The sequence below is a fragment of the Alosa pseudoharengus genome, unplaced genomic scaffold (genome assembly GCF_046254945.1).
Source record: "Alosa pseudoharengus isolate Yale_2024_CS ecotype anadromous, Long Island Sound unplaced genomic scaffold, YU_APseudo_1.1 YU_APseudo_1.1_scf_6, whole genome shotgun sequence".
Lineage (NCBI taxonomy): Eukaryota > Metazoa > Chordata > Actinopteri > Clupeiformes > Clupeidae > Alosa > Alosa pseudoharengus.
The window spans coordinates 41,821,218-41,833,575 of record NW_027468848.1 but is presented as its reverse complement, the minus strand read 5'-3'; the positions used below and the strand labels follow the sequence as shown (position 1 = coordinate 41,833,575).

Genomic DNA, 12,358 nt, shown 5'->3' with positions numbered 1-12,358 from the left:
ATCACTCACATACATCATACATACAGTACTCTGCTTGCAATAGTAAGTCCCCCCCCCCCTACATACACAGCACATTATTTCATCAGGAAGCTTCTCCAACACACATATTGCACACTGCCCTCTCCCCACATACACATCTCCCCTGTCATCCCCCCAACACACACACCAAGACCCCTGGCAGTTGGGTTAGCCCCTTGAGCCGTGGATCTGCCCAAGGTTTCTTCCTTGGTAAGGGAGTTTTTCCTTGCCCCTGTTGCTCTTGGGTGCTCCTTGTTGGTGCCCTCCCACCCAATCCCAATCCTCCCCCACCTTTTTTATGCAGCCCTTGCCACTTAATCTACTAAACCCCCCCCCCCCCCCCATTAATGCACAAATAGGCTGACACCAGACATAATTTCACTGCATTTCTTACTTCCAGTAACTATATGCATGTGACAATAAACTTCCTTGTATCCTTGTACAGTGGGGGCATTTGCATTTGCGGCACAAACATTTCATCTCACAGGTAATGAATTGATGCATAATGTTATCCTCAAGTAGTTGACACAGCTAACCACCAAAAACCCATCTGTTCTAACATTAGCTTACCAGCTAAGGCTCTAGGCTACATACATGCTGCTAACTGCTGATAACTTTGCCTGTTTAAAGAGTTTTGTCTCCGCGATTGGCTTTGTTGTGATATGAACAAACTAGTTAATTTGCATGCATGCGTATTGCGCTGCGGTGTTGATGATGCTAACCTTTAGTTAACACCTAGCCGAACGGTCATTCGGCCGCATTTATCAGTGTCAGTGCCACTACATGTAGACCTATTTTTTAACTAACGAAAGAATATCATATCTACATGAAATAGAAACAAAGTAGAAACGTATCAGAATCATTAAATGTTTACAAGGCTGGAAGTTCAACAAATATAGGTCTACTAATGTGATTAAAATAGTTAAATAAAAATTATTTAATTCATCAATCTTATTCAATGACCTAATGCCATCATAACATAGGCCTGGGCTCCAGGAAAGAACAGTTTATGTTTAACTTATATAATTTTGTGTTGGTCATACTATAGAATAATATATTGCTTGTCTTTGTTGAATAAGACAGAAGATAAAGAGCTTAACAATAATCGCATATCGCATCGCAATCGCAATATTGTTTAGAAAAATTAGATTTTTTTCCAAAATCGTTCACCCCTAGGTCCAGCTACAGATAACAATCAAGATCGTCTTAGGAAACTGCATTGGACCATTTGATGGACCACCTCAAAAATAATATTGTTGGGACACGAGCTGGCGTAAAATAGAGGGTAATGTTTTCACAGTACAGTGGAAGGACACTTGTGCACCTGCCTGTCCAATTTCCAAAATGCTAATTCGACTGATGTACTGTATGTAGACTGAAGAACAATTTAGTTTGGGACAAAAAATCTGTACATTACTAGATCAACATTATTACCATGTATTTTACATCAGTTAACATAACTGATCCCTCTGATTAAAATGGTATGTATATCCCATTGATGGCATGCAATATAAGAAATAAAGTGTGTGTGTGTGGGTCATCAAGCACGAAAAGTGGAATGTTCGGCACGGGCACGAAAGGTCTAAAACTCAGGGTAGGCCTAGTGCAAACAATACATTACGATTACGTTAAATAACACAGACTCACTTTACTTTCTGACATTAGCATATTAAGTAAGACATAAGTTACTGAATTTACCTCCTCTAATTTCACAATGAGCTCCGCAGAGGTGATTACATCTTCATTTTCATCGCTGATGTGGTCACTTAGACAGTCCGACATGTTGCAACAGTAACGTTAGCCTAAGTTAGATTTTAACGTTACTGTAATTCAAGGCAGGAGATTGCTCCTAGATGACGATTTTATTCCTTTTACTTGCCTCTCGCAATGTTTATAATTCTTTATACTAACGTTACTTGGTCAAATACGCATGCTTGGGTAACATCATACAACAAAGGCTATTCATTTGTTGGAACTGAATCTAAACATTCCGTAAACCAGTAGATATGGTCTCTTTTCGTCGCGCTACCTCACCAGAATGTAAAATTGTAGTTGTTGTAGACGGCAATACTTCAGGTAACTTACTTCTTCTTCTTTTGGCTAAACAGGTAACTTAGAAGCCAAGAAAGCTATTTAGAGTAAACGCTTATACTAACTTCCGCCTCCAAATAAACTCCCGCCATTTCTTACTTCTTCTTCTTCTTATTATTATTAATGTTTGGTATGGCGGTTAGCTTTTTGGTGCATTAGCGCCACCATCTGGACTGGAGTGTGAACCAAGAGTATTAGGGACCGCCCCCGTGACGTTGTTTTTTCCCACTGCTTTTCCAGAAGTGTAAAAAACATGGATGCTACAAAAATGGTTAAAACATACGCTCACTAATCTTAAATAAACAACTGTGGTTGATTGCCCTAATGTGGGACATTTTTTGCTTGTCTGACTTAGGCTATATCTATATTAGATAATGTGAAGGCAACACTTATCCACATCCACAGGCTTTCCCATAGTTATACTGACATTCTGATTAATAGTTTAATGATTACTGATAAACAGTTTTTTTTTTTATGACATGCTGTCCATGCAACTCAAATTGAGATGGATGATGGAAAGAACTCTTTGACCAACTCCCAACCGAGAGAGCTGAGGTGGCTATTCTGGGGTATTTGTGGGCGTTTAGGGGCGTTTTTGGGAGGTAACCAGGTACGCCATGCTGTTGGAGGTGCAAACAAATGCTGCATTGCCATTGAGATAACATAATGGAGCTGTTATAAAAGTATTTTCTCGTGTTTAGTTGTAAAATGAAGGCGCCGTTTTTATAGCCACGCGTGTTCACTTCTGGCTCCTTGGCTATCAATTTGGTAACGATAACGGGCTATTTGACATTTTGGAACACTAAACCTATCGGAGGTGTCAAATGTTGAGTTACTTCATGTATGTACTATGATGTATTGCTATTGTTATATTAAATGCAGTTTGGTTGTTTTTGCTCCGGACTATTACTTTAAGCGCTTGTGCACACCCGTTAGAATGGGGTTACATTATTAAAGTGTCATATTCAAATAGACAGCTTTACAGGGGCAGCCGTAGCCTACTGGTTAGTGCTTTGGACTTGTAACCGGAGGATTGCCGGTTTGAACCTTGACCAGTAGGCACGGCTGAAGTGTCCTTGAGCAAGGCACCTAACCCCTCACCTAACCCCTCACTGCTCTCCGAGCGCCGCTGTTGTTGAAGGCAGCTCACTGCGCTGGGATTAGTGTGTGCTGTGCGTTTCACTGGGATAAATGCAGAGACCAAATTTCCCTCACGGGATCAAAAGAGTATACTTACTCATGCATCTTCATACTCAATTAGTCAGAATTTGAGTCTGATACTGCTCCATTGGGACAAGATTATGGGGCATCAACCGATTAAACCGGGAAAATGCCTCTGCACTCAATTGGATAGACCTAACAATTGAGTAACGAAATAGCTTACCGTAAGTTATAGGAAGAACACCAGAACCATCTTTCCTCTCAACAAATGCCTTGACATTGTTTTCTGGTCGTTTTTTTTAAGTTATTGCGCTGTCAATACATTTACAACACCTAGTGAAATCTAAGACGACAAAATGCATAGCAGGGTAGGCTATTTGAAAAAATGGACATTTCCCCTCCTTCAAAACCTTTTTCCCAGTGAAAACATCATCATACCTCTCCAGAATAAGTCCCGCCTCCGTAACTTCCGTATCCATCCAACTTCCGGGCGTGGATTGTCTATGGGGAATAACATGGCGTTTCGAAATATCATACCGGTAAAACATCTGTAGGTAGCGAAGTTGAAAAAGCTGGTGGGCAGATTGGCCTACACACTTCTGCCATATAGTTTCCACTGGATTTTTTGATTGTCGGTGCCGTTTAAGTAGTATACTATAGACTATACTACTCAAACGGCACCGAAAATCAAACAATCCAGTGGAAACTAGATGGCAGAAGTGTGTAGGCCAATCTGCCCAGCAGCTTTTTCTACTTTGTCACCTACAGAGTTTGACAGGTACGATCTTTCAAAACGCCATGTTATTTCCCATAGACAATCCACGCCCGGAAGTTGGATGGATACGGAAGTTAGGAGGCGGGATATATTCTGGAGAGGTCTATTCACATCACGTAATGTGTGAGGTCGGAAACTGGGGCTAGATTTTGCTCAGTTAGGGGCTCGTCATCATTTTTGTCGTCACGTTGTTCGTTTGTAGTCCATGTGGCCTTTCATGTCCAACAGTTTTAATAGGCTTGTTTGAGATCGACTGAGTCTGACTTGGTCTGGCTTTCTATGGGTGCATTCAGAGCACCTCGGAATGACAAGGACCGCCCCCATGGCTACTTTGTTTTTCCGACAGCAAGTGTTCATGTGCTTTGCCATCGGAATGTGTGACAAACACGGATGCCACAACAAAGGTTAAAACATACACTCACTAATCCTAAACAAACAACTGTATTTGCTTAAAATATAGTGTAAGATGCTCGTGAAAGAAAGATATGCAGCTTTCAAGTGACAAAAACGGAAAATTCCCAAGTTCACATTAAAACTATTGGACATGAAAGGCCACATGGACTACAAACGAACTACAACGTGACGACAAAAGTGATGACGAGCCCCTAACTGGGCAACTCTGTTAGCAAAATCTAGCCCCAGTTTCCGACCTCTGACTCACACATTAGGGGAGTTCGACTTGCGGCAGATCTGTGCAGATCTGACTTGATGTGATGCATGCTGGGTTGAACACAATGCATACTGGGATGGACGCAATGCATACTGGTTAGAAATTCTGTCCGACTTCTGTCAGCCGGGGAGGGACTTACCACCGTGACACCATGTCACATGGCCTTAAAATATCGCGGGAGTCTTACCTAGCGTTCATGGGCTTCGTAAAAACCTTTCTCCGAGTGAAAACATCATCATTCCGCGTCATTCACGTCACTTAATGTGTGAGTCAGTGGTCGGAAACTGGGGCTAGATTTTGCTAACAGAGTTGCCCAGTTAGGGGCTCGTCATCACTTTTGTCGTCACGTTGTAGTTCGTTTGTAGTCCATGTGGCCTTTCATGTCCAACAGTTTTAATGTGAACTTGGGAATTTGCCCTTTTTATCACTTGAAAAGCTGCATATCTTTCTTTCACGAGCATCTTACACTATATTTTAAGCAAATACAGTTGTTTGTTTAGGATTAGTGAGTGTATGTTTTAACCTTTGTTGTGGCATCCGTGTTTGTCACACATTCGATGGCTAAGCACTTGAACACTTGCTGTCGGAAAAACAAAGTAGCCATGGGGGCGGTCCTTGTCATTCCGAGGTGCTCTGAATGCACCCTTAGCCTGCAGACAGATCTTGCAGTTGCCTTCCACGAGCTGCACGAGCTGAAACACGCCCTCATGACGTCAGTTCAAAGACGTGATAGGGCCATTTGGGAGGAATGTCCTCATGACGATTATGACTAGAGGCTCATGCTGCTTCCTTATGTTGGAATATGCGAAAATAAACAGAAATCAAAGGGATACCTTCTTATACGTGATTTCTGCAACAATGGTAGGCTAGCCTACTGAAAACGTTTGGATATTCTGTTATTTTCTGCTGTTGGCTAAATAGATAGACACACATATAGGGGAAACACTTGATATTGAATTTATGTGCTACAATGCAGGCCTGTTAACTGTATGACAACAGTGGTTTATTTAAACTACATCATAAGAATTTATTTCGTCAGTCATCATGCTCATTTTAATGAGTAAGAATGAAAGTTCTGCTGTGTTTATTGCAAACAACATTCCGCGATATCTCCCGCGATGTCTCCCGCGAGTCACGTCAGGCAGACTGTAGCCTTTCTGTCCGGGATGAGCTGCCCTCTGTTGTAGCTCCTCCCGGCTAGGCTCTGAAGATCACGTTTATGTAGTAAGCCAGACCAAGTCAGACTCAGCCGAAGTCAAACAAGCCTATTAAGTGTGAATGACGCGGAATGATGATGTTTTCACTCGGAGAAAGGTTTTTACGAAGCCCATGAACGCTAGGTATGTATAGTATAGCGGCTACAGGAAAAATCGTGCAAATTATGATACAAGCGTGGAATTCGGCAGGTATGTGCTCAAGACCAATACAATCAAATCTACCTGATCGGCCACTTGAAATGGGGGCAATTTTCCAAGATGGCCGCCAAAAAAGACCCCAGAAATTGATTTATTGCTCAGAATTGACCAAAGATATTATGATACAAGCATGAAATTAGGCATGTATGTGCTCAAGACCAATACAATAAAATCTGCCTGATTTGCCATTTTTAATGGCGGCCATTTTCCAAAATGGCCACCATGAAAAACTCTAAAATTGATTTGTTGTACAGAATTGACAAAGGAAATTATGATACAGCAATGAAATTTGGCAGGTATGTGCTTAAGACCAACACAATACATTCTAACTGATTTTCCAGTTTAAATGACGGCCATTTTCCAAGATGGCCGCCAAAAAATACCATAGAAAAATGGATTTGTTGCACAGAATTGATCAAGCTATCAAGTTATTATACAAGCATTAATTTTGGCATGAATGTGCTAAAAAAACAATACAATCAAATCTACCTGACTCGCCACTTGAAATGGAAGCCATTTTACAATAAAAGACTGAATTTAGCCCAGAAGTGAGCAAGAAAATTATGATACAAGTATGTAATTTTGTGTGTTTGTGCTGAAGAACAAATCCACCTCATTTGCAACTTGAAAATGTAATATGGCAGCCATTTTTAAATATGGCAACCAAATAAGACACTAGAACTTCATTAATTGCAATTAATTTAGCAGATGTGGCCCAAATCAATGTTAACATTCACTAAATTTCTGTTTCCTTCTATGATGAAGTCATTGGAAATTCAATCAAGCAAAAATTAAGCAAAAAGGCACATAACTGAGATTCAGTGTTTCACAAATTAACTATGTACAAAGACTACAAACCCTGGAAGGGCTAAATTAATCTTAGAAATCTCACTGAGGGACAATAGAACAGAGCAGGCGATAACAGAGCATGTTTTTTTTTTTTTTTGGTAACTGTAACAAGGCAAAGAACTCGGATGCCAAGAAGAACAATATGGCTGTAAGTATCTCAGCATGGAAAAATAACAGTCCATTTCACAGCAAATGTGAGCAATTTTTCAATTGTGTTTTTAAGAAAACACCATCAACATTTCACCCTTTGGAATTAATTGAGTCACTGTGCAACAGTGCTCCCCAGATAGCAAACATACACTGGGACGGAACTGGGCCACACCTACCACAACGTCCGGCACGGATCTGCATAATGGACCTGATCCGGCGTCCAAACGCACATCGGTCCAAAACTGGTCTGGATCCGTTTGACGGATCTGGTTCCAATAAGGGCTAAGACTGGCCCAGTTCCGTATGATAGTCTGTGTTACTGACGTGTTCCAGATCTGCTTATCATATGCAATACGGGTCCGCTTATTGTGTGTGGTACGGACCCGTTACATATGTGAAATGTGATTGGTAATTAATTATCCTGAAAAATCTGTTTGCTACACATTTGCTAACAGGTTCGTTATAGGTTCACCCAGGCTAAAGTTCGTAACGTTTTCCCAACAGCTAAACTAATAAACATAAGCTAGGCTACAAACACAATAGGGGGGTAAAAACAACTTTACAAATAAGTGTCTTATTATTTTTTTATTCAACAACCTGGCTGTAGAAGGGCAATCCCAGACAAAGTTTTAAGTCGTGTTAATTCCACTGTTCCCATCGATATTCAGGCTGTCTTCCTCAGTCATCTCCATGGTCAATCTGAAACAACACAAAATAAACATTAGCCATTTATTCCTTTTTGCAAATAAGCTAAGTCACAATTACACTCGTTTTTTTATCATCAGTGATCCTGTTAGCGTTATCACTGTTTTTTCCAAAATAGTTATTGTGATGGCTGTTTTGCTTAAGTTAAGCTAGTTGTTGTTGCTGGAAAATAATAGTAAAGTTATCAATCGCTCGGTTGCTTGTTGTTGTCTCTAAATAAACCAACAGAGATAAAAAGCAGATACTACCTTGAAAAGTTGGGCTGTCCTAGTCCAACCCCAGGCTGGCAAATCATGTCAAAAGATTGATAGGGAGCAAACCAAAGATCCTTGATTAACATTACTGCTTGGACTTCTGCATGCGTGGCAAGAATATGGGGTTGTTTCATAGCACTGTTAGATCTGACACAAACAACAATTGACTACTTTTACCACTGCTAGGTAATAATAAAAATAATGAAACAAACATATGATAAATATTGAGCCAACTATATCTTCTTTTCCAGCCTTACTGTAGAAATGAGGTGGCCATGGGAACATACTGCACCCCCATGGTTTCTAAATTTGTGCCATTCCAAAATACCTTTTTTTTTCTTTAGCAGCCAGTTGACAATGAAGTAGGGAAAGGACAGTCAATTTAGCAGAATCAGCACCTTAATTAATATCATTACCACCTGGGTCTGCTTTGAAAAAATGGTCCTTCGGCTCATATCCGTATCACAGGTTTGGGCCAAATCAGTGTTTTGTATTTTAAACGCATCTCCTGACTTCCAGTTGAGTTGCGGAAATTGGACCTGGGACAAATCTGTAAACCGGTGATAAAACAGCATTGCTAGCAGAGCTGAAACCTGTATCAGGAGTAGACCTGGCCCACAGTCAGATACCGTATGTCCGCTACAGGCGGATCTAAAGGCTTTTATGCGGATCCGGCCCAAAGGAAATTGCTATCTGGGTCTACATCTACTATTCACATATGCAACCACATAGTGCTGTGCACAAAAGCCCCAAACGGAAGCACTTGCATCTATGGGTGCAACCTTTTTTGCATGAACACTTAGTGAGTTCCTGACAGCTGGCTGCAATTGGAGGCAAAGTTGTCCAACAAACCTGCCATGTATCATCTTCTTTCATCCAACCCCATTCAGCAGGATTCCCAATATCTGGCCTGCCGATTGTAGTCAGGCCTTCAGAGTGGTTACACATAACACTTATATGCTAGTATGCCTCATATATAATATTCCTGTCTGTTCTTACTGCCCTACTTTGTAGCCTACTCTCCTACTACAAATTACACTGTATATGCCGTTTTACATTTGAGTATATGTACTGTATATCACTCTCGATATCCTTACAATATTTAGACCAAAACTATCTGAATTAAACCAGCCACTGAGGTTATTCGGAATTAATTTTAGCCACTTACAGCGACATTGGACCACTGCTGATTGATTCACTCTGGTCGCCTTGTTCTCTAACTCTAGGGTAATTGTGGGGACAGTCGCAGAGAGCACAAATTATAGTGAGCGGCACATTATTACCATATTATTACCGTTAGTACCATTAGCACGTTATTAGTGTTTTTAAACGCCCATATCGAGAAAATCATAAATTACCGTTATTAGCATATTATTACCACAATGGTATCGCATCACGCACCACCCTCCATTGACATCAAGAATTGTCATTATTAGCATGTTATCACCATGTTATCAGTGTGTTATAAGGGGCTTATTTGTCATTAATAACTGTTACCGCTGTTATTTGCATGTAAAACCAAAAGCAACCTATGCGACCGGAAAGACGGAAGTCATTATTTTTTTATGGAGGGTCAGCGAATAAAGCGACCAAAGTGAATTCGCCGGAGTGAACCAATCTGGGCGACCAGAGCGATTAAACGATTTAGCAATTAAAAGTCAGCTCATATGATGGTAATGAGCGGTTCGGCAAAAAACTATTGGAATGCTCTTATCTTCGAATGTCCCAGGCTGACAAGCCAGAGCCGTTATGTGATTAGCTAAATCATGTCAATGTCACGTCCAGAGCGAAAAAAGCGTATTCATGACAAAGCTTTAACGACCTTGGCTACTTGGTAGCTGAGGTTGTTTCTGGTGTTCACGCATCTTTTGTTTAACAGCAACATCGAGAAAACCATGAATTGCCGTTATTAGCATATTAGTGCTATTATTAGCATGTCATAACCATTTTATTTGTTTGGGGGGGTGGGGGGTGGCATCACGCAACGCCCTCCATTGACATTAAGAACTGGCATTATTAGCATGTTATCACCATGCTATTTGTGTGTCATAAGTGGCTTATTTGTCATTGTGGAACATTTTTAATATCTGTATCACTTCATCATCTATGGAAACATATTTAAGGAGAGTGAACAATTATTTACACCACATTTGCAATTTGCACATTTGAAATTTGCAAATTTCTTGGGTCTTTTTGGACGCCATCTTGGAAAACGGCCAGCATTTCAAGTAGCAAATCAAGTGGATTTGATTGTATTGGTCTTGATCACATCCATGCCAAATTTCATGCGTCCATCATAATTTGCTTTGACAATTCTGTGCAATAAATACATTTCTAGGGTCTTTTTTGGCAGCCATCTTGGAAAATGGCCACCATTTCAAGTGGCCAATCAGGTAGATTTGATTATATTGGTCTTAAGCACATACATGTCGAATTTCATGCTTGTATCATAATTTGCTAGGTCAATTCTGTGCAATAAATCAATTTCTGGAGTCTTTTTTGGCGGCCATCTTGGAAAATGGCCACCATTTCAAGTGGCCAATCAGGTAGATTTGATTGTATTGGTCATAAGCACATACCTACCAAGTTTCATGCTTGTATCATAATTTGCACGATTCTTGCCAAATTGGCCTTGTAGCCGCTCTACTAATTCGTACCACACAGCAATCCCAGACAGCACGTTCGGTCTTACCGACGTCGGCAATTGGAGGGCACCAGCGGTAAAGTGTCGGAAGGGTTTTTTCCCCCTGCACGCCAAATAAAACTTGTCAGTTTAGGTGGGTAAACCATCGGCGGGATGAGTCTACAGCGCTCCAACATGCATGCGCACTCCGTAGATCGGCGGAGGAAGCGTGAGGAACCATTTTGCCAATCCCGCTTTTTTTTTTCTTTCCCAAAAGTGCTGCTGGTGGCTGCCTAAATCTACGCAACCGTTGATCCGCCACATCAAGCCGGGCAGTGTAAGCGCGAAGGTATGTTGAGCTTGTGTAAAATCCGTATGGCACAATTTATATGATATATGATATGATATTTGGTAGAATGCATAGACTAATCCGGTGTCGGCCAACTTTTTGGATAGTACGTTAACGTTAAGGTTAACATTAACGGTAGTTAACGTTGCTACACAAGGTGTTTCTCAAGCTATCTGGTTACGTTAGCTGCTAGCTGCTAACTTACATACTAGGCCTATATCTATGGCTAACTTAGGATAACACATGTAAACTCATTGTAGAAGTGTTTTTAATCAGATATTGTATTCTATGACGTTTGTTGTGGTTAGAAAGTGCTTTAATGGAATGTGTTTTCAGCAAACGTTAGGTAGGTAGAAGCTAGCTAGCGTTAACGTTAGCTTGCCACTTCGCTGGCCATAGCAAGGAGTCATAGCAGAGGTGAAGTTCGGCACTTCTTTTGAATCTGAGTGACCAGAGGTTACATATTTGTAATTTACGTTCAATTTAAACTGAAGCAGAACTTGAAGCGTAAGTCTCGCCAAAATGCATCTTAGGGTGTTTTTGGGATTGTACCTGAATCAAACTTTCGTTGAAAACCATAATTACGTCCGAAGCGCCACTTTTAAGCTTCTCTGAGTTGTCGTTTTCGGGTGAGGTGGCCTTTTGTATGCACTATTTTGATGCATGATCGTGTCAAAATCGCTATTTTAAAAACACTAAGAAGGCTCGACACAACTTGAAACTTTGATCGAAGTATCATCAGTGTCTCTACACATGAACTCGAGCATTGAGAACATTGTTCGTGTACACATAGTTTACTAAAAAGAAAGGGTTTGGACTTCGATCAAAGTTTCATGTAGCGATTTGATGCGATCATGTATCAAAAGGCCATTTCACCTGAAAACGACAACGCAAGCTTAAAAGTGGCGCTTCGGATGTAATTTTGCTTTTAAACGAATGTTTGACTCGGTACATTCACAAAAACATCCTCTACATTCACATTGCACAGTAGCCTAGATCACAACCTGGTCTAAAACATGTCATATTATGTATTGATTGCAAGGTCCTCAAATTGTCTATAAACTAATGCTCCCTCATGATTATCTGTTCCACAGGCAATGTTAATCCCCACTCATATTCCAGATCCTGCCCAGTTTACAGCAGCAACACAGGTACACAGTAAAACCTTGACCATCATCACCCTAACATGTAATCTATAATGTGGTTCTTAGCTGAAGTTCACTTTGGTCTCAGTCATGTGAAGTTTGTCATCAGGAACACAATATATGAGCAGATGGATCTAACTAGCCTACTACTCA

At 40.7% G+C, this 12,358-nt stretch overlaps 1 protein-coding gene across 2 annotated transcripts in view; it reads right to left on the bottom strand.

The window, feature by feature from the left end:
* The window catches only part of gins4 (GINS complex subunit 4 (Sld5 homolog)), a 60,246-nt gene extending 58,045 nt beyond the window's left edge, over positions 1-2,201 (bottom strand). For both annotated transcript variants that reach the window (XM_076270535.1, XM_076270536.1), the window contains exon 1: positions 1,717-2,201. In XM_076270535.1, the coding sequence (XP_076126650.1) occupies positions 1,717-1,800 (84 nt within the window). In that variant the 5' untranslated portion in view covers positions 1,801-2,201. The remainder of the gene's footprint in view (positions 1-1,716) is intronic.
* Between the last annotated feature and the right edge of the window lie 10,157 nt (positions 2,202-12,358).